The sequence below is a fragment of the Schistocerca cancellata genome, chromosome 5 (genome assembly GCF_023864275.1).
Source record: "Schistocerca cancellata isolate TAMUIC-IGC-003103 chromosome 5, iqSchCanc2.1, whole genome shotgun sequence".
NCBI lineage: Eukaryota > Metazoa > Arthropoda > Insecta > Orthoptera > Acrididae > Schistocerca > Schistocerca cancellata.
The window spans coordinates 397,025,315-397,052,095 of NC_064630.1; the positions used below are offsets into that span (position 1 = coordinate 397,025,315).

Here is a 26,781-nt window from a genome sequence, read left to right on the forward strand (position 1 = left end):
AAGAAGTGGATTGGAGAGAAATAAAAATAAATTAAAGGACTGGGTGTGGCAATGAAATGACTTGTGTAGTGCTGGAATGGGAACAGGGAGGGTGCTGGATGGGTGAGGACAGTGACTAACGAAGGTTGAGGCCAGGAGGGTTACGGGAACGTCGGATGTATTGCAGGGAAAGATCCCACCAGCGCAATTCAGAAAAGCTGGTGTTGGTGGGAAGGATCCTTATGGCACAGGCTGTGAAGCAGTCATTGAGATGAGGGATATCATGTTCGTCAGCGTGTTCAGCAACAGGGTTGTCCACTTGCTTTTCGGCCACAGTTTGTCGGTGGCCATTCATGCGGACAGACAGCTTGTTGGTTATCATGCCTACACAGAATGCAGACATTCTTGGCTTGTACTCTCCAAACTTTCTTCTACAGTATAGTCCATGTTATTGCTGGAGTCATCTGCATCATCATCTTCCAAAAAATCAATGCCTCAGTCAACATAAGTGTGGAGTGTGTCTGATGGTTTCTTACTTGTAACCGAGGCAGAATTCTGGATGTGAGCAAATCACTCCTGCTATGTGGCTTGCCTTGGTGTATCTGCCACACGTTGCCTGGCCATTGCATGGAAGTACTATGTGGCCTAACGCTGACACTTACAACATCTCAGGAGGTTTTGTATATATATGGTCACACATTCAGGCACGGGAAGTCAGCTCTAATACACTTTAGCAAACTCAGTAAGACAAGAATTATAATACAAACAGTATTCTTTCAAAGCTTACAGTAGATCTGTATCATAATGTTTCTATCCATAAATCCTTCACCGAACTTTCCTTCAACAATTTCTTGGCACATTTGCTTCAATTAAGAAAGTTTACTTCCTTTCCACAACAGAGAAATGTGGAAATTTTTGCTGGTCACTTTGATTGGCAGTGGTCACTTCTATCAGCAGTGCACCACTCTTAAGCCATTTAATTGATTTTAGAAGTGTAGTCTACATTTTATAGCTCTGTTAGATGATTGGGCCTTAGTGTCAACTGGTGGTCTACCTGACCCACTGGAGTTTGTTGGATTTTAAGAATTGTTAGTCATTTGGGCAATAAGTGTCCACACAAACAGATTGAAGCTTGCTTGGGTAGGTCTTACAATTAAGTTGTAGCAGCTGCGTGAGAGGCTGCTCACCAGCAACTATTTTGCCTTCATAACCCGATATCCCACTGATACACAGCTCACCTCTGTGGCACACAAGGTCCCAGTGCCATGTGGCACAGTGGTTACTGAAGCATGCACATAGCTAGTAGCCGTAGAGGTCTGGTGGTGCTGACAAGCCCCATCTTGGGAACCCTGGATTTGGCAAACCCAAACTTAGGCAAAAGATGAGTTTCCTGAGGAGTCCACATTTAGTACCAATGTGCTACTGAATGCCGGGCACATGGTGAACTTTAGCCCTCCCCACCTTGGAGATTAGTGTTTAATACCCTCTCAGTGTCATGGTCACCAGCGGCAAACATCAACTAAATTGGAGGATCAGAATTTATTGTTGAACTAGTAATCTCAGAATTCATCTGAAATTGTAAGGAAACTGTGTCATTATGGTTCAATGGGAATCTGAAGCCCTTTTCTCCTGTTTCTCCTGTGCTACTTGGCACAACACTTGAGCACAAAGTTGAAGTTACAACCTGCAATGTAAAATTAAGTCAAACACATAACTTAAAACACAGGTAATCAGCTGATCTAGTGTTACTGTAACACCTTCTTGTAGCTAAACACACACACTATTTTTAGGCATTTCGACCAACAAAATTAGTGGTTGTAGTGAATAAAAAGTGCTTCATCAAACACAAAATGCATTACACACCTGTATTATTTGCCAATAAGAATCAAGAAGAGTTCGCTGGGCCCTTTTAAGAAAGCCGCCTAGAGTTCCTGGAGCAGGAGCAGAAGTATTGCGAGCCACAGAGACAAGAGAATTTGATCCAACATCAATGTCATCCATTCGAGAACGTTTTGCTGCTTCACGACGAGCTGTTCGTTGCTTTGTCTGCCATGCCCATTTCTTTTTCTGGAACTCTATCCACGCTGTTCTTTGCTCCTAAAATACAGTAAGTACAACTTTATATTAAATAAAAAGACTTAGTTTAGTGCAGAGAATTGTACACACCAACCAGCAAAGTTTTTATATTACAATACTGCTAAAAATGCACATCAGGTTTACTTTCATACCACAAATCATCTGAAAGTTTCCTCAAGTGAAATTCCCTGATTTCCAGAGAAGTTTGAGCATTTTTCCCTGAGATATTTTGAGCTCTAAAGGGTAAGTTAAGATGCAAGTTGACAAGGAATTATCTAAAAAAAACTTGCAAGCAGATAGTTTTCTGAAGTGAGCAAATATTTTAAGTACTAACATCAACATTTTTTGTAATGAACTGCTTTTAGGTGGAGAATGTAAGCCAAATAGTATATGTGTTTCATTAAGACCACTGATGTTATTTTATTTCAATAGTATGAAACACATTTGGAGCCAAAAATACGCATTTCCTTGGAGTCGCAGAACAGATTTACAGCACCTTCACTGATTTCAAAAATAACTTCAGAAAAAAGTAGTCCTCTTGAAAGAAGTGTATGAGGCGGGGAAGAATTGTGTAAACCAATACTGTAGGTGACCACCAATAAAATGTTAATTCTATTATGTTTCTTATTGTTGGTTATTATCCACTATATTATACCTATTATTTTACAGGTATTGTACAATTTTTCTTCCGAGAAATATATGAGTACATAGTGTACAAACTGCCAGTAACTGACACAATTCTCTTCTTATCGTCCATACCTTCTAATATATAAACTACTTTTGAAGTGTAAAAATGTACTAGGACAAATAAAATGTCTAAAATGCCACACTGTGCAAAGTACTTGCGGCAAGACAGTCGCAATTCCTGAAATCCACCACCCATGGCTTCTGCCCTGGATCCATGAATAAACCACGAGAATCTGCTGCATTACACCACACACAAACAGACCCGGCCTGCGGGCATATTGGTTAGACTAGATTCGACTGGCAGGGCCTGCAGATTAATGGGAACCGAAAGACTTCAGATCGGCAGGCCCGATCCATTAGAGATACCCGCGGAAACAGCCTGTGGTTTTGGTCTGTCGCGGAAATCCCTTGTGTGATCAGCTATTCATGAGTCACAGACAACATGTTGATGACATGGGGCCACGGTGCAAAAGATAACTTGTTCAAATACTCTGAGAATCAATAATAATGAGGATAGGTAGCAACTCACAGTAAAGATGATCACACAGCCCCAGAAAGGCATGTAGAAAAGATAATCACAACCTCACAACTAAATTTTCAGTCACGGCTCTTGTCAGAAAACAAGAGTGCCCACACGTTCACACAATCATTCAGGCATAGCTCATGTACACATGACCACCATTGCCGGCCACTGCATCTACAGTCTCTCAGAATCAGATACAAACAAACCGCTCCTCACACCTCCCTGGTAGGCTAGTGGCAAGAAGTGGTGGCAGCACTGACTGCAAGCTGAGGGGAGTAGTAGGAAGGGGAGAATTAGTAATAATGAGGGAGTAGGGAAGCAGTATACATACTCAGCTGCAACCAGCCAGTGACAATGCATGACACCTCAGTAAACAAACCGTTTTATCTACTGAGATGAGAACGAGATTTTTCCAGTTCCCCCTCCCCCCGGATATGTTTGAAATTCGATGATATTCCCCGATTTCCAGAATCTTTGACAACACTGTACAAGTCTACTTCACAGTTCCAACTTCAGTTTTGATTCTTTCCTCCTTCATGTTTAATTCATAGAAATTCTAGGACTAGAATGGAATTTTCTTTGTCACTATCAGTACACACTGTGCATAACTTAAGCCTAGTTTACATGACGACACTAGGCTGCAGGCAACTGTGCTGCTGGCCACTGCGCATGCGATCGCACGTTTGCGCAACTCATTGATGAAACTAAACACTTTCGGCGTGTTCCAACTTTGGCGACACTAGTTGCACAAGTTTTGGGGTTATGTGTGTTCGTAGAGTGTAGACAAACTGAAATATGAAGTGGGAAACAGCAAATAGTGTTCACTTTTTGGATATCTATGCTTTGCATAGGTGTTTGTGGGATTTCAGTGATGCTGATTACAAAAATAAGCAGCATATTGCTGCTGCTGAGATATATAACATAGATGGTTTGACAATATCTGAGCTGAAGTGCAAAATTTATTGAGTTAGGAGCACATATACAACTGAATTAAAAAAAAAAAAATACAAGCAAGTGTAATTCTAGCTGTGGCAATGCTCTTGTCTACAAGACTGAAATCCCAGCGTTCGAGTTGGCCAACTCTTTGTTAAGTATTATTGTTGACAGGAGGGAAGGCTATACAAATTCATGAAGCTGCATTCTTTATTCAATATTCACCTATTTAAAATGTCGATGCAGTGCTCCCCGTTCGCATATGTTAGAATTTTGAAATATTGCCAGTGTACAGATCTATCTTCAAGAGAGTAGTTTTGCAAACCATTCTCTTAACGCGGCCTGCTTCGAATAATTATTGTTGCTAATGTTAATATTTATTATTGTTAATGTTAATAATTATTGGTGTTAATGAAATAGCATCATCACCAATTAAAACTGTATCTTATAGCATGCCGAGTGTTCTCGATAGTAATGCATGCAATATGATATGTAATTTCACTTCTGGCAACAGTGCTTCATGCATTACAGTATCTTTATTCCTTATCACATAATTAACTATTTAGAAGAAAAGTGAACAGTTCTGGTGACATTCTAAGATAATTAAAAGAACTTCCGTTATAAATTATTTCAGCAAGGATGCTGAGCAACCAAGCTGAAGTCTTTTCTTCATCCAGTCACGAATCAAAACACGTTTCTTATTTTTTTCTTATGCAATGATTCCACGCAACAAGCTTTAACTCCATCACAACTCATGCGTCTTACAGCTGCCAAAACTTTCATTTCAGACACGACTCAGGGACCCATAAAACGACAAAACTGAAGAGTATACTGGTGTTGCCGTGTCTACAGTCATATATGAAACCACTTGCGTGCAACTCATTCCACGCAACGAGTGGCACAACCCAATGTTGATGTGTGAACTAGGCTTTACTTATAAGAAGCTGAACAGCTAAGTTCCTGGTAAGATGGAGCTCACTTTGTTGGCCACACTAAACACACGAAAACAGCACATAACAAGTGAACATGAACAGAAAATTGTTTCTCGGCAAACAAATAACACTTGCAAACAGAAAAACATAAATGACAGGATCAATCATAATAAAGATGTATAGCTCTGCTGGTGGTAGCTGTGTGAGTCAAACACAGGCTTACCTCATAAAACACAGCAGCATAAGGTCCTTTCTTTATAATGTTACTTTGACTCTGGCTACAGCAGAATTATACAATGCATACACTGCCCTGGAATGAGCTATTGTTTCTCAAGGGTAGCTACAGAAGAAGGTAACACATGGGTGGGAAAACTGATGTTTCTGAACTGTCCACCATTTTCAGTGCTCTCAACTATAGCATATTGCAGTTGCAAACAGGGTGTTCTATGAACTCTTTGTCAAACAAATTATGGTCTTTCAATGCCAATGTTAATGTTTAAAAATCACGTAACACCTTAATTTATTCTTTATTGTGCAACAGGTCTTGGTCAAAGTCTAACACCTGCTGTACACATCGTGGATGAAGGAAAATTAGCAGTGAAAAGTATGTTTGAAAACTGGAGTAAAAACAAAAAATTCTTATAGATGTTTGTTAACAGCAAGAGTTAAACATAGAAAATACTGAGCAAACTGGTAGAAAAATATGTACACAATAAAAAGAACATTGTAACACCCACAAAAGCAATCCATCAACATTTGCTATACATAGGGACAGGAAAATTTCGCATTAATGGTAACGCGACAAATAACATGAAACTTGTTGTTTTTAGTGACATATCACAAAATTGGGTATTTAAAAGAAGTGTCGCAAAATTTTTCTGTGTTAAAAATGTCATAAATCTTGTGACAGCAGTTTATTAATATTGGTAACTAGTAGTTATTTGACGCTTAAATTGGATCTTAAGGTTTACATTCACCTATAAACTTGAAAATGATGATTCCTGGCAAAAACAACTGATGTCGATGTCCTACAATTCACTTAAAGCAGTGTTTCTCAGCCTTTCTTACCCCTCAGTGCAAACAGGCATAAGCTAGTAACCCCCTGCCCCCTCATCCCCCTCGTTATCTGTTGCCCCCCTGCCCCACAATATCACCAACTTTAGAACCTAACTAAAATGTAGAATGAAAGACTTTTCTTGGAACACTTTATTTTTGAAATGATGAAATCTTTGTCCAAACAGCGCAGTAGTTTTCACACTTTGTTGTGTTTTCTCTTTGTTTACTTTGCTCTTGTTCACAGAAGCAGCACTGGTAATTGTATAAAGTGCTAAAGCATGCAGTTACTGTCTAAGGAAGAGCACAGGCATTTGAAGCTGATGATCTGTATGCTCCCGATAAATATATAGTATTCTGTAAATATTGCAAAAGCACGATATCTTGGGACAGAAAAGATACTGTATTGAAACATGTGCAGTGTGAGAAGCTTAAGGAAATAAATCCAAGTTTTACAATGTGCAAATACAGTGACAAGCTTCAATCAGCAGCAGCTTTGAAGCCACCAAGAAAAAGAAAAATGACTGAATATCTGGCTCAAAGGACTGTTGAAATGTTTTTGAAAATGAACGTTCCATTTCATAAACTGGAAAATGAAGTTTTTCGCCAGTGGATGAATGAATTCGTCAAAGGTGAGCTGTGGTTACTGATAATAAATAGTATGTTGATCAAATTGTTGTTTTCAGCTTGCCATTGTATATTTAATGAAGTAATAAATTTTGTTGACACAGTCATAAATTATTTTTAAATCAAATGGTAACAGTGGGGTTAATTTTGTTTAAGGTGCTGGTGACATCCATGCATCAAGACAACGAAGGGAACTGTTGTACTTCAATACAAAAACAACAAAAGAATGAGGTGATGCAGCAACCAGCTTGCAATGATGATGTAGTGTTAGCAGACGAGACCACTGACAGAAGAGGTCATTGTGTTTCTAGTGAGACAGTAAAGACTGTTGAGGTGTGCAACAAACAAAAATTTTTTGTTGCGAGTGTGCAAGTTCTTGACACAGTAAACTTTACTCAATGTGTTCATGCAATTACATTCAGTATAATAATGTTAAAACTATTGTCACCGGCAGTGCTAGATATATGAATAAGAGTGTCAATTCATTCATTCATTCATTCATTTCAAACTTTTGAAACTGGATTCAGCTATAACTAACTAAATGAGTGCTTTCCTGATTACCAGGAAGAGAAAACTTTTGCATCAATTGTTTTTAAAGGAAAAGAAGAGGGATCTGAAGGCATTTCCTCTTCCAGTGTTAACGCGTTGAACCCTTGGTTTCCACAGCCACTTATGTGACAGAATATGTTGAAGACATGGTGGAATTCTTCTGCAGTGATGACATGCAGGAATTATCCAATGCAGGGACTGATTATGCTAATTTATTGTCTAGTTATGATGCCCGTTCAATTTTTGTGGAGGCTATGCTCATTAAGGAACATGCAAATGATTTGATGAACATCCATGTCCACTTAGTCTTCAAATCATCTTACCTCAAATGAATTATACTAAAAGTTAAAACAGCTGGAAAATGGCTTTGCTATTGTCGCACATGGAATTTTTGGTGAGGAAACCTGGAAGCTTATGAAGAAGTTGAAGAGGCATACTCTTCAGATGGAAGTGAGACTACCACATAAACATACTGGACTGCATCTCTGAACAAAGCTAACAATGCTCATGTCTACAGATCCATGTAAGTCTATGTTCTGTCAACTGCTGGAAAGTAATCACAAACTCTGTTAATGCTGACATGGCAAAGAGTCTCTCATGTATACCTGGCATGGCAGCTCTTAGCACCATAGATATTCTGAAGGAAAACAAATCCTGCTTTCAGCAGGAACTGTGGACATTGTCAAATGCCTGTAGGCAACTAAACGTGACAACCCACAATTTGCTCAGCTGCATTGAAAGCAATTTGGATTCCATGTTCAAACATAAGACTCAGAGCGGGCAGTTATTTTCGCAATATAATGAAGTACTGGCAAATCGACGGCACAATTTCCCAGAAGAGAACTTAGAACTAATGACAATGATTTCATCTCAGAAGATAACTTAGAACTAATGACAACGATGTCAGATGAAAGACTGTGCTATATTTACCTTTCTGCACAATAACGTAAACACATTTGATGTTTAATGTCTAATAAATACAACATGATTGAGAGGTTTATTTTCATTCTCAACAAAGTACTAAATTACAACAAATAAGACAAAAACAACAACTGTAAATATTTGTTGGGAAAATTACTTTATCTGTCCAAGAATTGAAATAGAGTTGATTTTTAATGTCTACCAACATAATGTAATTGAGAGGTATATTTTCATTTACAACATAGTGCTGAAAACAAATAAAACAAAAATAAAGAAGGAATTTGAAAAACATGTGTTGAGAAAATAAAACCAAAAATGGCAAAAGATAACACATAAAATGGCAAAAAGTAACACAAAAAATGGCAAAAAATAACACAAAAATTGGCCACGAAATAAAACAATTTTTTACTGCCTCTAGTTATGCATTTATGAATTAAAAAGCATGTAGTAAATAAAACTAAAACTAGTGCTACTACTTGGCATCCAGCAGAGAAAGGAAGATATGTGAATCCCATGGAAGAGAAATAAATTTGTTTACATTATGCTCAAGTTTCACATTCCATACTGAATAAATAATTTTAACTGAAAAGTTAAAAAAACATATACTGAAAAATTCTCGTGATATATTGTTTCAAAGGTAATACTAGTTATGAAGGGCATTTGACTAGAACTAACTCCACGGCATTTAGAGATTAGCCATGTTTTACGCCAACAGTTACTCAAGATTCTTTGCTCTATTATTCTGTATATTACTTGGATAGGGTTCTGTAATTGACACTCCATGCATGTACTTCTGCAAGACTTAACATTATTTATAAGTATTGGCGAATTAGGCAATGCTTTCAATCGCTAAATATGTATGCGCAGTGGACACGTCATAATCTCCTTCTCCCTCTCTCTCTACTTCCTCCTCCTTCTCCCCCCTCCCATCTATCTCCTCCTCTACCTCCTTCACCCCCTCTCTCTAACTTCCCTCCTTCCCCTCCCCTATGTCCAATAATCACCATCCCCCCTATCCATCTCCTCTCTCTCTCTCTCTCTCTCTCTCTCTCTCTCTCTCTCTCTCTCCGTCTCTGTCTCTCTCTCTCTCTCTCTCTCTCTCTCTCTGATTTTGAGCCTAGTTTATTGTTGTTGCCAACAGGACCTTTATTGGGAACTGAAGACAATTAAAATGAATGGGTCAACTGACTGGGATAATTTGAATACAATTTATAAGAGACCTCTCTGGGTGCGGGATCTATGAGGATAGTAGCACCAATGACAGTATTTTGCATAGTTTTGATCTGCGAATGGGTACAATTACAAAGTTTCAGGTGATTCAGATTCCGTAGTAGTATTCTAATCATAAGCCAAAAAGCCATAAATACAACTTCCCTGTTTCCTGTTTAAAATGACTGTAGGAAGAAAACAGAACAGCACATACTGTAGTTGTGTGCTGCTGTTACGTTCAATAGAAGGTGGCTCCAACAGATATACAAAACATGCAAATATTAGAATGTAACATTATGTCAAAATTTCAATGAAGCTTTTGGAGATCTGAGAGTTTGAACAAATGAAAATTTACATTTTTATTTATATAGATTATATTTTTGACATTGTATTTTTGATGTATGTATGCATGCAACTCTTCCTGATAACAAAAGTGAGTACGTATTGCCAATATTTTTATTACAATTTTCAAACATCGTTTTCCTTGCAAATTTTCTTCTTTCTATGACATATGTACAAAAGGTGCTTGAAAATGGCCTTTGATCCAAATTGGTCATCAATAAAGAATAAATTGCACAGCAGCTTCAGGTATTACATGATGTTATTTCTACTTCAAAATGTTACTGAAGCAGTTTTTATTCAATGTTGTTGTGAGTAACATTGTCAATATGGAACTAATATACAATTTATTAGCACTGCCTGCAGGAGCTCAATTTATAAATGTGTCAATAAATGGCCACATAGCATAACATTATTCAGCATCAGAGTCAGCAGGATGGGTTACACATTAAAGTTGTCAGCAAGAAATATTAGGTATTTCAAATCTCTATATTTGCCTGTGAAATATTGTCTATTTCTACATTGCAAAAAAGAGCATGTTTAATTTTATACCTTGCTTGTACCATATGGTGGTGGTGCTCCAAGCTCCTCACGCCAGCTGCGCTTTAAAATGTCTGGATCTGTGACTGAGCTGTTTCTCTTTCTTTTGTTTACATGAGCAACTGGTGTTTTTGGTCTCTCTGCAGTAACAGTCTTTCCTGCAGAATCTTCAATATCTACCTGAGGAAAAAAATTAAAATGAAATAATGGCAAGAAAATATGATCAGTATTTGATGGAATATACAGAGAGATTCGTATCACTTTAGGACTTGGGTCTAAATACACAAATAATTTGAACTGCTCTCTTTTTCTTGTTAGCGGAATAGTTAACTCAGGGTGAAGATGATATTCCATGTAGAATAAAGCAGCAATAACAATGTGCTAGTAAAGGGAGACGAGATTTATAACTCACTGTAAGAATTATTGACCTCACTTCTAAAATTGAATTATTGAATTATTATTTATTATATAATAGTAGTTTATGATGGATTCTGCATAGTTTGTAGATGTGGAGGTAGCATAAAATATCTGACTGGCAATTTGACAGTCACTGAGTGTGCCTGGGTGAATGTCACTCCACTCATATGCAGCAGCCTTCTTCATTTGCTGAATACACCAACACGCACTCTCGAAGGCATGAGGGTGTCATATGATAAGCCATCTTACACCGGTGCGGCAGCATACACCTGCCAGGAATCTCTCTTTCCCTTTTACTTGGGAGGAACAAACACCCAGCAGTAGAAGCAACAAGTCACAACCCGAAGACTTTAGCCAGCCTGCAGGTAATAGCAGTTATCTACAAGATCTGAACCTGAAGTGTTAAATTCTGTGAAAAGCAATACAATGGTTTCATCAAAGTTAACTCAACATCACCCACATTTGTCTCAACAGATTTCTTTGTATATCTCATCTTTCCAAAATCACAAAAAATTGGAAAACTCATTACACTTACATAGTTATTGAAAAAGTCATCAACATTTGTCAGCATTCTGCCCAACACTGCAGTCCTTTTTCTGACAACAAATTAATACAAATACAAAAGAATATACGAAAACGGCTGCATGGATGGTGTGGTATATGCAGAGCTAGGTCCCTGCATATTTGCATCACATTCATAGGATGTGCTTTGTGGGCCACATAGAGTTCCTGCTTTCCCTTGGGAGGTTGTTTGTTAACAGAATATTCGTTGAGCTGTTTACTGCCACACTTCCTGCAGCTGCCACAGAGGTGCAAGCCACACTGATACGTGGCATGCACATCGCTGTACACAATGCTGCAGTCACAGGCACCTACTTGCTCCATGCTGTCATGTGACATCCCAATATATTCCTGTGCAAACGAGTACATAGGTTGCCACTCAGCCCTTAATGATGAGTTCATTCCAGGCTCTACACTGACTGTCTATGCTTTGGACTTTTACCACAATGCTTGCATCTTGAGGGACCATGAGCTGACAGCCTGCTGGTACAATGCCACTAATCATCCACAATAACTCCCAACTCATCAACACTAATGACGACTGGGGACTACTACATAATTGACACCCACTACAAATCATCGCAATGCTCTTTCCAGTTGTACCGAGTTTAGTACAAGATTAATAAACAAAGAGTTGTTACAGCAACATGTGACTTTAATCACTACCAGTCACACCACTTGACCAAGGTTATAACAGTGGTAGTGAGGGTAATGATTTTGTGTTACAGAGCTTTTCCCTCGTCTACCATGTCCTACAGTGGTTAATAAGATAATGGTTTCATCATGTGTGACACTTGTAGTTCGTATGGATTCTCAATACTTTTTCTTTGAGTACTGAATATTACAGTGTCAACAAAGAGACTAGTTTAGTGATACAATGCCTGCTCAAGATTTGCCCCTCCAGTGCCTGTCCAAGATTCACTGGTCTGATCTGTCATGTGGCTGCAAGTCTCCTCCATGATGAGTTTGATGTTGCCATTCTGTGTTGGGATCCACCCGGCCCAGACATCTGTGGCTGGCCCTCTTCCCAAGGGTGGCACTGCCCAGACAGAACAGGGATGATGAGTGTCCCTCAAAGTGTCTTCATTCATTTTTGCTGGAGTGAGGTTCTGTTCTTTCTCAGATGTTCATATGCTAGTTTGTCTTCATGAGCAGTGCATTCATGTCCATTGTGTTATGGCAGTCAGTATTCAAATTCTACAATGGTGAGAGAGTATCCACCTATGTAACCAGACATGGACTGTTCCTTTTCTTGGGTGACAGCTGTGTTCTATCGTGTGGTTGTCTTGATTTTGGTAGGCATTTGTTTTGCACTTGATGTTCACATTTCTCAGTGGATGCAAGTTTGCCATTGCTTTCTTTTGAGCGTAGTTTGGGTAATCTGTTCATGTGTTGTTCAATGTGCATCCTCTTGCTTGCTGTTGTTGGTTTGCACTGTTTCCAGTAGTTCTTTGGTGTCTTTCTCATCCATAAGTGAATCACATCTGATCAACTGCAGGAGAAATCATTTTCTCTGGCCCTCCCATTCTGGGGTTGGGCAATTCCGGACCAGGGAGGTAGTCTTTCTCTGCTAAGTCAGATTCTAGTCTTTCCCACAATTTTCAAGTGGGTGTGATCAGAACCAGCGTTTGGTTGGGGGGGGGGGGGGGGGGGGGGGGCAAGAGTTCGCGTGTGATAACCTGGGTCCCCTATCATCGAGTTTCCTGCAATGTTGACATACCGTGCGGCTCTGTTTATTGTTCGCAGAGCAGAGTTCTCAGGCTGAATTCTCTCCATTATCAGCCCAGCCTTTGCATGTGATACCATCAGATACCAACTTCTTATCATCAGCCCCTCAGCTTCGCTCCAGCTGTCGCCGGCCTGGTCACGGTCTGCCCTTCTGACATCACCAGTCCTGTCGATGGTGCCATTTGCTCTCTCGAGGGACCTTGCAATGCTGTTGTGGCCATCACCACCACTGCTGCCACCTCCGAGCTGACCCAACTGTCCCCACTGGCACCACCATGGCCATACATACGGCTGCTTCCACAGTCATCACTGGTCCTCCTGGTGCCATTCCTGACTGCTGCCTCCTCCACAGCTAACCACCTGACCGACTCCACTGGTGCCACCAATCCCATTGCGTGTTGTTCTGGGCCATGGAAACTCACTATCAGACCTGCTTATGCACGACCTTACTGTCACCACCTATGGCAACCAGCTGCCGTTCTACTATGCAGGCACGCCTTGCTTCTTTTGTCAGCATCTTTTTTTTCTGTGTTCATGGACCGATTGTCCTTTTGTTTTGTTCCAGTCTGTTACAGTCACTGCTCGATGCACCCTTCCTTGTGTGTTGCATGTCTCAGAGATGGTTGCACCATCTCTCTTAATAGGAGACAAGTGGAGTACATGCAGGGCTGGGCCTAAGTATATTCAGCAACCACACTCATGGATGTGGTACTGTGGCTATAACAGATACAATGAAATGTAAACTCTTCTGTTTTGTTATTTAGTGTTTCCATTGCAATGGATTTATAAAAAATGTGTGTGTATTCAGGATAGTGTCCTTTGTGTGGTGCTAAATACATAACTGTTTTTACTAGAATCCGCAACTAATGTGAGACAGACGTTATCTCAAGCACATAAGAATCACTCCAATCATTACTCCAATTGTACTATGGCAATTTAAACACTTTTTTCATGGCGAACTCACCATCGAACAAGCACCACTTTCTGGTGGAAAAATTTAACAATATGGTTTTTAGCAGTGGGGTCCCATTTTATTGCCACAAATATTAGCAGCGAGGTGACAAAATATTACTCCATTTTGGGATAACTTGAAGGCGAATCTGCTAAGCTAATTTCAGATTTCATGTTGAGGGTGTCCACTGGCAACTTGCAGTATCCTGCTGCAGAGCATGCTCTACAACATGACATTCGTGACCTCGGTGCCTGTTTTACCACACGCATCATCTGAATTCTCCCCCCAGACACCTGTTTCTCAGAACTCCACAGGTGGAAACTAGCTCTACAACATGTCCTTGTTTCTCGCCACCCACCTGGCTTTAATTTACATTAATTTCTTCTGTCTCAGATTTTCTTCACTGTAACTACTCTCTGCTTCACTTCGCTTTAGTTTTCTACATCTTTTATTGTCTTTCCCATCATTTTTCACCACCCCCCTCCCATCTCTGTTATGTACAATGCACTTAGCTTTTCACTCTTATTAACTCGTGCATGATGCTTTAGTAATAATCTCTGTCTTGCATGTTATCCTGTCTTTCACCTTTAAGCTCTCAGGTTTTCAAATCTTGTCCGATGCAGTCCCCAGCACTCAGTCTTCCCTTCTCATCCTGAATTGTAAGTCTCCCCTGACCTGTGGTTCTGGGTGACTTTCCCAAAATTTACCCCTTTTCCTAGGCTTCTCCAGACCTTTTCCTTCACCCTTCTTCTTTCCCCTCCAACCCTACTGCTTAAAGAAGGCATGCCAATCACAACAGCCTTTTTGTGTGTGCTCTGCCGCCGCTTGGTGAGTAGATTTTTTTATCGATCCAATTAAATAATTTTATCAATAATTGATTGTTTTCATAAAGACTTTAGGTCTACACCACATCAAAACAACTGCTTACCATCCAGCATTGAATAAGGAAGCTGAATGGTGATATTGCAACATCAAAGCAGCAATAAGAGCCAGACTTTCAGATGACTGGGTTGACAACTTATCAAAATTTTTAATGAAAAGGAAATCTGCTACTCACCATAAAGCGGAGATGCTGAGTCGCAGACAGGCATAATAAAAAAAAGACACACACACACACACACACACACACACACACACACACACACACACACACACACGACTGCAGTCACAGGCAACTGCTGTGTGATTTCAGTTGCCTGAGACTGCAGTCGTGCATGTCAGTTGCATTTATGTGTGTGTGTGTGTGTGTGTGTGTGTGTGTGTGTGTGTGTGTGTGTGTGTGGGCGCGCGCCATCGGTTTTTGACGAAGGCCTTATTGGCTAAAAGCTTTACTGTGTCAGTCTCTTAGTAGTGCCTATCTGCGACTCAGCATCTCCACTATATGGCGAACAGCAACTTTCCATTTCATAATATTGTTACATTCCATCCTGGATTTTCTATTGTTTGATTTCAACATTTTTAATGGGTCTCCAAGTTTATGTGGTTTCAGAATAAAACACCAACACTGCAGAAATCGTTATCACATGACAACTAGACTTCCAGTCGATTTTTTTGATCTTTCATTTTCAACATTTAACAGCACATGACATCACATAAACCAGTTAAAGTTTGACATCATGCAGCAACATCTGTCTTTATCTATCCTCTACTCATTACTTCTTCACATGTGTTCATAAGACATGATGCACAGAGAAAACCTCTACAGTCTGTGATGGACCATAAAGACTATATTCAGATCTAAACAGCACTTTGTCATTGAAATACTTCATGGCCAGAAGATCATCTCTATTAACAGACTCAAGCCAACACTCATGCTGAAGAATATGGATTCTGAATCACCCATGTGAGCTTCATGTAAACAATCTGCTCATGTCCCCATAACTGCAGAGTGCCATCAGCTAACCCAACAAGCTACACATTATGGATGTACAGTGCACTTCACAAAGAAATACCTCAACATTATAACTGGGGATAGATTAATATGTGGCTGTAACAGACACAGTGGAATGTTAACTCAGTAAAAATTATAGATACACATGAAATGTTACAAGTATTTGCTAAAATGTGAAATATTGAAAAAGTTTCTTGAAGTTATATAAATTATACTTTATTGTACTGTAATAAGATGAACTCGTAAATGATTATAATTTGTATGAAAATTGTAGTATAAAACTCGGATGGTGGTTAGAAATAAAGCAGCTACAATGACTCCAGTGGTGGGTATGCGATCGAGTTTATAAGTAAGCATGCTCAGCAGAGGACGTGGTCTCTGGAGGCGGGTCCTTGTTTTGGTAAGTTGTCATTTGGGTGGAGAGTGCACCGTGAATTCAACAGATTTCAGACCATGATCTTGTGAACTTTGAGATATGGTTAACAAGAGAACTTGCGTAGATTTTCAGACTTTCGATGTTGATGTGATTTAATTAGTTCAAATATATTGTGCTGTAAATAGTCGCAATTTTAGTGAATATTACTACTAAGAAATCGGGAGTGCTGCTAAAACTATCTGTTAATATGTACAAGGCCACCATTCAGAAATTTCTGTTCATAGAAGTGTAAATAAAGATATTATACTTCAGTGGACATTTTATCAATCGCTAACTTGTCTCTCTACCTACACAAGTAACATGATTTCTGCACATTGTGGAATAATAAGGGCTTTAGAGCGCCGGTGTGTAGCCCATCCCTTTTGATCGAGCCATGTGATCTGTTAATGGCTGCACATTGCCCTTACTCACTGGGATGTGCAACACAGAAACTCAACTGTAGCAAGTAGCAGGCACCTGGGAGTAACATTGTACACATTGGAATAATTGATCTTTTGCTTCCATTACAACTGATATTTAAAAAAATATGTGTGCATTCATGGTTGTATCCTTAGTGTGAAGCTACATAAATAATTATTTTCATTAGAAACTACAGCATGTTCTTTTAAGTCTATGTGTAAGTCAAACTGATTTGAATGCACTAGCATTAATGAACTACAGTACAATATGTGTATAAAAAAACATAACATTACAAAAGAGAGGTAGAAAATTAAATATAACAAAAAATTAGAACTTTACTCATTACCTCTGTGTTTGAGTGTTCTTCTTGAACATCTTTTGGCTTTTTTACAAATATTTCATTTATTCTCCGTTGTTTCAGAACATCATTTTTTTCCATCATTCTTTTGTGCAGCCAATCGGGGTGCCGAACACGTGGAACAGGGTTTGATACCTGTGAAATGAGAAATTATTGATTTCACACACACTGCCATTGCTAATAAGAAGCTCACATTCAATGAAACTTTATAACCACTATACAAGCGACTAAGTTAGAAAACCAGATGGGAGGTCAACAGCAACTATCAGCATTTGATACATCCTGAAAGCACAACAAGCTTAGCTACATTACATTCAGAACACAAAGGGCACCTGAAGTCAGAGAACACAGGCTACTATTTCCTTACACAAGGAACAAATTTACACAGGTAATTATATTTATGGGTAAACTCCCATCACAACAGGCTGGTGTCACCTGGAAGGCACATAGCAGGGATCATCAAGTTTCATTGTTGGCCATACAGACAACTTGCACCTTGTGAAAAGTAGCAGGACTCCAATACATAAGTAAAAATGGTGAAAACTGTATGCTGTTGTGCAGCACACTGTTTTTAAGATTTGTGTTGGGTTTAATATGAAGACAAAAATGAATAATTGAGACAGTTATTACATTTACAAAGGTGCCAGTACTGAAGACTCTTCAGTCAATGAAACCTGTGGAAGACTACTTACAAGCTGTGAAACGAATATGGACACAGTAATTTTAATATTGGAAGCTAAAGCAAAAATGAGTGGCTACACAGATAGTAAATTAAGTAAGAGATAGAATGTAGTTCAGTGGAATGCATGAGGTTAAATGGTAAGGTTAAGAGTGAGTTTGACAGATTAGAAGTTAAGAAATGAATATTACATATCGAAAGAAAGTAATGTGAATGAGTATGTGAGACTATAAACATAGAAACAATTGAAATGTATGTTGTTACAGGTCAAAATCCTCCAGTTTTACAAGTAAAACATATTTGTTTGATGAGGTTTTGGGATTGCAGCCGGATCACGCTGACTTCTTGCCACGATATTTTGGCTGGCAAACGTCCAGCCATCTTCAGGTGAGTCTCCGTCACTGGAGACTGCGAGTTCCTGACGTCAGCTTTATAGCAAAAAATCGGTGCGAAAACACACGTGTACTGTCAGCCATCACAGGAGTGTCCTCTATCGAAATCTGCGATCTCTGGAAATAACTATTCTATCTGTGGTACGCAGATGCACGCGTAAAGGTGAAAACTACACGTCGGTCCTCTGTCGGAATGCGCGCTTGTGTCACTAAAAACAGACATCAGGTGTTGCCAGACATGTCCTTACGAATAAACTGTCTTCTTTCAGAAGAAATTAGAGAGATCACCAGGTCCCGAGCCTCGTCCAGTTGAAAACCCCCATCACTATTTGTAAGATTTTGTGCTAGGCGTATCTCCACAGATTCTTTAATTACCGAATCCCAAAAAGTTTTCGCTGGGGGCCAAGATTTTCGTGGCAGAAAAATCCACAGCACGTCCTGTGGTAATACAACGTTTAGCTACGGCCGATTTACTGGGCTGTGAACGGCGAGTGTGGCGCTCAGGTTCAACGCACCTTTCACGTACTGTGCATGTTGTCTGACCGATGCAAGTTTTGCCACACTGGCAAGGAATTCTGTAGATCCCGGCCTTCCACAGACCCAGACCATCCTTTACCGAACTGAGAAGGGCACAAATCTTCGCCGGTGGCCGGAACATTACTTTAACTCGACGTTTCCTTAGGATCCTGCCTACCTCAGACGAAAGGATGCCGACATACGGAAGGAACGCCGTGGACTCGAACGACTTCTTATCTTCTCAATGTTGTGGCCGGTCACGTTGCTTCCTTCTTAGCGCTGTTCTAATCCGATTCGGAGAGTAACTGTTACCTCTAAACACCGACTCTAGATATTCCATTTCCTTTATAAGTCTATCTCCATCAGAAACAACACGAGCCCGGTGCACCAACGTTCTAAGGGGCGCCGGTAGTTTGTGGAGGGTGATGGCAACTCGACACTTGCAGGTATAGGCCCATACGTGTAGGCTTACAGTAGACAGAATGCCCTAATGACCCATCCACTCTCCTAGTAACTAAAAACGGCAAGCAACCATCCTTCTCTATTTCCATCGTAAAGTGGATGTTCTTGTGGATTGCACTCAGATGTTGCAAGAAACGTGACAGTTCTTGTTCAGCATGGGCCACATTACAGAAGTGTCATCTACATATGACCAGAAGACTCTAGGTTTAAGTTCTGCCAAATCAAGTCTTCCGTAAAAAAGTTTGCTACCGAAGGTGAGAGAGGGCTGCCCACGGCAACACTGTCAGTCTGCTCAAAATATTCATTGTTAAATAAAAAGTAGGTGGAGAAGAGGACATGATGGAAAAGTGCTGTTATATCGGTTGTGAAATTATTGATGATGAGCAACAGAGAGTTCATAAGAGGCACCTTAGTGAAAAGTGAGATGACATTGTGAACCTCTTTTTTATGGATCTTCTGAAAACCATATAACCTGGGCGGCACAGAACTATGAGGTCTCAGCCTTTTCACCACTTCTTGCGTAATAGGAGAAGAATTCGGCAGTGATAATGTTTTCCTTTCCACTTTTGCTGTGGAGTCTTTGTCAATCTTCTGATACATCAGTTCACTCGGCAAGTTGTAAATCTTCCGATTATAAACCTCACGTGGCAACAGCACTGTGGCGTTTCCCTTATGTGTGTGAGGATTTCCCTTACCTGTATGAGGATCTCATTGTAGCTTTCGTAGTGCGGGCCATTCCGTGGCAGAAATGTGCCGTTGTCAGATGACTAATATTTATAGTTCCGCAGATGTTTTGATGAATGTGATGTCGTCTGCTCTACACTGCACAAGAATATTTCAGTATTTGGTGCCACTTTATCAGTTGTTTCATTAATAAAAATATGGTAAAGCGCTTTTTTCTCCTGACAATTTCTGAGATCTCAAGATTAAGTAAAGACATAAGTTGACAATAAAATGCACGGACTTCTGTATGTCTAGATGTGGCAGCAAATATCTTAAGTACTATCATCAACATCTTTTGTTAAGAACTGTTTTTAGATTGAGAAAGCAAGCCAAATGGCATACGTGTTTCATTAACACGACTGATGTTATTTTATATCAATAAAACAAAACACATTTGGTGACAAAAATACACATTTTGTTGGAGTTGCACGACAGATTTAAAATACCTTCACTGATTTCAGAAATAACCTCAGAAAAAAGTAAGCCTCTTGAAAGGAGCACATAAGGCAGGGAAAATTTGTGTAAACCAACACTGTAGGTGACAGCCAATAAAATGTTGATTTTACTACATTTGTTACTGTCTGTTATTGCCCACGGTGTTATGTCTATTATTTTACAGATATTGTGTGGTTTTTCTTTCAAGAAATACATGAATAAATAGCATACAAACTTCCAGTGACTACTACAATTTTCTTCTTCTTACTGTCCATACTTTCTAATATATGAACTACTTTCAAAGTGCCAAAATGTACTAGAATAAATAAAATGTCTATAAACCACCACACTGTACAGTGTACTTGTGGTGAGACAATCACAATTCCTGAAATGCATCGCCCGTGGCCTTTGGTCTGCTGAGGAGCACCTATGTCCTGGATCCATTGGTAAACCAAACAAATCCACTGCATTACACCACACACAAACAGACCTGGCCTGTGGGCACATCAGTGAGACTAGATCCAAAAGGTGGGGCCTGCACATTATTGGGAACTGATGGGGTTCAGATTGGCAACCCGACCCATTAGAGATACCCACAGAAACAGCCTGTGGTTTTGGCCCATCATGGAAGTCCACTTGTGTGGCCAATTATTCACAAGTCACAGATAGCATGTTCATGAAATGACACCATGTGATCAATCCGTGCAACAGATAACTTGTTAAAATACACTGATTAATGAGCATAGGTACCAACTCACTGTAAGGATGATCGCTCAGACAGACAGACACATAGAAAAGACAATCAAACTCTCACAACTAAATTTTTGGCCATAGCCTTTGTTAGAAAATGAGAGCACGAGCACACGAGCACACACACACACACACACACACACACACACACACACACACACACATATTCACACAATCACTCAGACACAGCTCATGCAGACGTGACCGCCATATCCGGCCACTGCAACAACAGTCTCTCAGAATCAGATCCGAACAAACCACTCCTCATGCCTCCAAGCCTCTCATCAGTACATTTTTCAGTAATTTCTTTGTTCTCTAGAGTTCTTTCAAACTGTAGCAGCTTGAGCCATGAATAAGTGAGTTGCAGAGAGGATGCTAATTTGGATTCATCTGTATGTGTAGAAAATTTGAGCTGTTCTGAACCAGAGCAAACAAGGTCACTGAGGAGGTTTGGTCTCGGTACTGTGTAACACTACAACAGACTTTTGTTTGGAGTGGGATTCCTATTCCACTGATAATTCTTCTCAAGACTAAAGAGTTGATTCTATAATTATTTACTACTCTCAATAACCAAGGCATAAACACAAATGCGTGGGGGGTGGGGGGGTGGGGGGGTGGGGGAATGATACACAACATACCTTAGAACTCATATACAATTTTAATAAAAATATGGAAAGGACAGTTTACTATTTACCAGACAGAGGAGGCACCAAGTTGGTGAGGGACACAGTGAAGTAAACTGCTAAAATATTTAAGCTTTTGGACAAAGTCCGTCTTTTAAAGTTGAAAACACACACGCATTCACACAAACACTATTCCTAAACACACGGTTACTGTTTCTGAGTGCTGAGGCCTCCTCAATAAGAGATTCACAAAATCATTCACAGCATGCTCCATCGTCGTTAAGCCTGTATTGCTACCAGAGGTGGTTACATCCCATACTGAGCACATTAACCAATTGTTGGAACATGTGTGCATATCCGTTAAGTTGGAAAAAATAAACAACATTTTTGCCTACTGTCATGCATGTTGCAGTTGTTATGTTCTGTATTCTTTGCATTGTTTCTGATTTACTATCATCTGTTTTGATGCAAAATTAATGTCAATTTGCAAAATTTCCATGGGTTGCTTTAATTTTGGACACCAATGTATAGATACACACACACACACACACACACACACACACACACACACACACACACAGGCTGTCCCATTTATCTTGACCACCCTAAATAACTGTTTGTCCAGATGCAGATTACAAAATGTTTCAAGTAAATGTTCTTTAGCCGTCAGGGGGACGTCCATCAGCACGACTGCCTTCGTTGTAACTTTGTTATGTTACAAAGATATGAACAGCGGCATGACCTTTTTTAAATGGCACCCTTTATTTTTTATTAAGTAATTCATTTCCTCTGCTAAAAATACATTTCAAAAATGTATCAAAGTGTACCTTTTAAATGACACCCTTTATTTTTTATTAAGTAATTCATTTCCTCTGCTAAAAATACATTTCAAAAATGTATCAAAGTGTACCATTCATTGAAACACAAGGTTATTAATTACATAACAGCCCGGGATCACAAACTCGTCCACTTGCTGGAGTTGTCATAAAACAAATGAAAACCAACTAAAATGACTCTCCTGTACCACTGTCCAGGAGTAGAACATTCAAAGGTGCTCAAAGTGGTTACTCTGGACACCGATATACTGGTGCACGTGTTGAATGAAAGAATTATTTACCGCTTACAGAGTTGCCTGCTGAAGAGAATTACAAGCAATCACGATATGTTCCTGCATGTCCTCTGGAGTTGTTGGAATATCGCGATACACAATGTCTTTAACGCATCTCCAAAGAAAAAAGTCCAGAGGATTTAAATCAGGACACCTAGCAGCCCCAGTAACTGTTCCTTCTCGATCAATCCATCTGGCAGAATACCTTCGGTTCAGAACGCAACGTGCTCGCAAGGCATTATGTGCTGGACATCCATTGTGTTGATACCACATAACCATTCTGGTTCTTAGCGGCACTTCATCCAGAATAGGAGGAAGAATTCGTCTGAGGAAGTTGGCATACGCTGTGCCGTTTAGACTACCATTGATGAAATAAGAGCCAATAATTGTAGTACCAAGCATACCACACCAAAGGTAAGTCTCCATTGACACTGATCTTCCACCTGTCTAAGCCATCGTGGGTTGTCGCTAGACCAATAATGCATATTCCTTTTATTTACCTGTCCTTTGTTTGAGAAGGAACATTCATCGGTAAACAGAACTTTGGAAAAGTAGTTCCGGTTGGTGAGAATTGCTGCTGTGCCCACTGACAGAACAATACACGATTCTGGAAATCATTCCCATGCAATTCTTGATGTAGGTATGCATGGTTAGGACGGAACCAGTGACGTGTAAGAATACAATGTACATTGGTTTTAGGAATGCCAATCTCATGTTCAAGTTGTTGTGCGCTCACATGTGGATTCATAGCAACAGAAGCGAGAACAGTAACTTCGGCAGCTTTGTCTGTGCGAGTGCAATGACAATTGTGTTGTCATGGGTTGGAACTTCCCGTTTCCTGAAGCGTCTCAACAAGACGAGAAAACATCCGTCGGGAAGGTGGGTTCTTGTCAGGATATTTCTCTCTGTACAGTTCCACTTTCTGCGTAGCATTTTGCCTACCTTCAACAACAACAATAACAATAAAAGAAACGTTATGTTGATGCAGTTAAAGACCATCATACAAAAAGTTGCGTAAGGTATAATAATTATTTTGCTCTAAGTTTCTTTTATAAGGAAGGACAACCTTTACTGTATGCCTACTCTACAAAACAATATTTAAAAGGACTAAACTACTGTACTAAATGTACCTGTACATAAGAAAACAGTATTGCAATTACTGTTCTGCTAACTTACATTCCCCATACTTGAGTAACATTTCTACCTTCTCTTCGTTGGTGTAAATTCTACTCACACAACTCTTCAACTGATGATAGTTGACTGAATGATGGGTGTGCATTCCACTTATGTTTACACTTGTCCTCTGTCAATGTCAGCACATGGATGTGCTGGGAGCGTCACCGTCAATGTTATGTTATGTTATGTTATGTAATTGGGTTGGGTTGTTTGAGGGAAGAGACCAAACAGCAAGGTCATCGGTCTCATCGGATTGGGGAAGGAAGTCGGCCGTGCCCTTTGAAAGGAACCATCCCGGCATTTGCCTGGAGCAATTTAGGGAAATCACGAAAAACCTAAATCAGCAAGGCCGGACATGGGATTGAACCATCGTCCTGCCAAATGCGAGTCCAGTGTGCTAACCACTGCGCCACCTCACTCAGTACATTATGTAATTAATAACGTTGTGTTTCAGTGAATGGTACACTCTGATACATTATTGAACAGTTATTTAGGGTGATCAAGATAAATGGGACACGGACACACGCGCACACGCACACGCGCGCGCGCACACACTCACACGCGCGCACACACACACACACACACACACACACACACACACACACACACATGCGCGCGCACGCACACACACACACATACACACACACACACACACTCTCTCTCTCTCTCTCTCTCTCTCTCTCTCTCTCTCTCTCTCTCTTCCAGAAGTGGAAACAGCGGTGGGATACATATCCCAACGCCGTTTCCACTTCCGGAAGTAGTCTTGGTATGCCTCTCACTGAACCACACAAAATACCGTCTGCAAATTTTCTTTTATCTTGTCTACTGTTGCAAATCTTTGCCCTTGTAATATGGTTTCCTGGTTTGGAAATAAAAAAATGTCCGCAGGGGCCAAGTCTGGAGAGTACGGAGGATAATGCAACAGAGTAATTTTGTTTTTTGTGCAACAGTCACACACCAAAAGGGATGAATGTGTGGGTGTGTTACCGTGATGCAAGAGCCAAGAATTTTCTCACCACATTTCGGGCCATTTCCTTCTCACATTTTCTCGCAGGTATCACAACAAGTCCCAATAGCACCACGAATTAACAGTTTGTCCATATGGCATGAATTCATGATGAACTAATGCTTCAAAGTCAAAGAAAACTATCAGCAAGGCTTTGACAACTGACCTGACCTGATGAGCTTTTTATAGTCTCTGAGAACCTTTCCCGACTCATTGTGATGACTGAACCTTGGTCTCAACATTATAACTGTAAACCTACATCTTACCACCAGTTATGATTCTTTTAAGGAACATCTTGTTCTCATTCGTGCGATCCAAAACCTTTTGACAGATTGTGAGGCAAAGGTCTTTCTGGTCTTGACTCATGAGCTGTGGGACGAACTTTGGGATACCACGATCCATTCCAACATGCTGTGTCAGGATTTCACGACATGATCCAACTGAAATGTTACATTCTTCTTCAATATCTCTGACAGTCAGTCTTCAATTGGCACGTATGAGTACAGTATCAGTGAAACTTTACTTAACCCATTATGACAGTTCAGCATCATAGTTATAAAAATATTTACCCATGTTCATTTGCAAAACAGAGATAGAACATTATGAAGTTAACGAGACTCTGAGATGTCTATTTTTTAACTCAGGATGTGGATGCAGGCATACAAAGTAACATTACACATCCCCATGGTAATTATATAACACTAACTCTCGAGATATACTAAAGATGAGAGGATCTGCAAGTATTAAATAAATAGTACTTGATATACGATCAGCTATATTGTGTGTTTATGTACTCACCCCCTGCATAGCAGCTGGTATGGTAATGATCTTCTGTATCGTCCCTCCAAGCCTTTCAATGTAATAATCCCAATCCAGTACATCTCTAATATCAACATCATGTATTGAAGAATCCTTAAGCCACTTTCGCAGATAGTGTCTTTTCACACTTGGCTCTGACTGGAAGATAGCCAAAGGTATAGCCCTGATGAAAAATGATATGGTACAGTAATTGATATGCCCAATCACAAGTAAATGAAATCTTTATTCAAACCAAATCAAGTTTCACAATTTATGAGATATGTTACATTGAAGCAGTCAATTGTCAATGTATCATGCTGTTGTTTACCTCCAATTCGTGAATCACGTCACATGTAATGTTATTTGTAGAGAGTGGAAAGCCATGAAAGAATTATCAAAAATAAATGAAACTCAGTGACTACACCACTTACAGCTCAGGAAAGAAATAATAAAACACACACAGTAATAGAAGTTCAGGCACAAAATAGTAATGTTTGTTTCCGTCATCAAATTTTATGTGTGACCTTGAGTAATAACAACTACAATTGCTCATTTTAAATGCCAAAATTCAGCAGTGTATCTATTGGACAAGTATCATGAGAATCTTGTCAGACAATGAAAGCCTCATTTGTTCAACTGAATGGCAGGCCTTACAACCGTTCGTCTCCAGCTCCACAAATGCGCAAAGGAAAGATACCACTTCAAGCTTTGTAGCATCGTGTTTAGAAAAACACATTAGGAAATGTGAAAAAAGGTACATCTGGAGTGGATTACTTTTCCTAACTTGTCAAATCTGAAGCAAAACTGGGCCTGCTAAGGAAAATTAAACCAATCTTGGTGTAAAAAATTAATACCTAGCATACATATGGCTACAATATAAATGTAGTCCTCCCTCTACATGAATTCCAAATAATCTTGTTATTCACAGTCAATAATTTAAACATTACTTGAATGGTGGATGAGCAACATTATGCCAAGCAAATGTGTGAAGAAGTGGTTGCAC

The 26,781-nt window shown here is 39.8% G+C and overlaps 1 protein-coding gene across 1 annotated transcript in view; it reads right to left on the reverse strand.

Moving 5' to 3' along the window:
- Positions 1–26,781, reverse strand: part of LOC126187863 (DNA polymerase epsilon catalytic subunit 1) — a 332,843-nt gene that overhangs the window by 175,979 nt on the left and 130,083 nt on the right. The window contains exons 17-20 of the mRNA XM_049929181.1: positions 25,779–25,962; positions 17,099–17,245; positions 10,381–10,548; positions 1,843–2,076 (exon numbers count right to left, since the gene is read on the reverse strand). Of these exons, the coding sequence (XP_049785138.1) occupies positions 1,843–2,076; positions 10,381–10,548; positions 17,099–17,245; positions 25,779–25,962 (733 nt within the window). The remainder of the gene's footprint in view (positions 1–1,842; positions 2,077–10,380; positions 10,549–17,098; positions 17,246–25,778; positions 25,963–26,781) is intronic.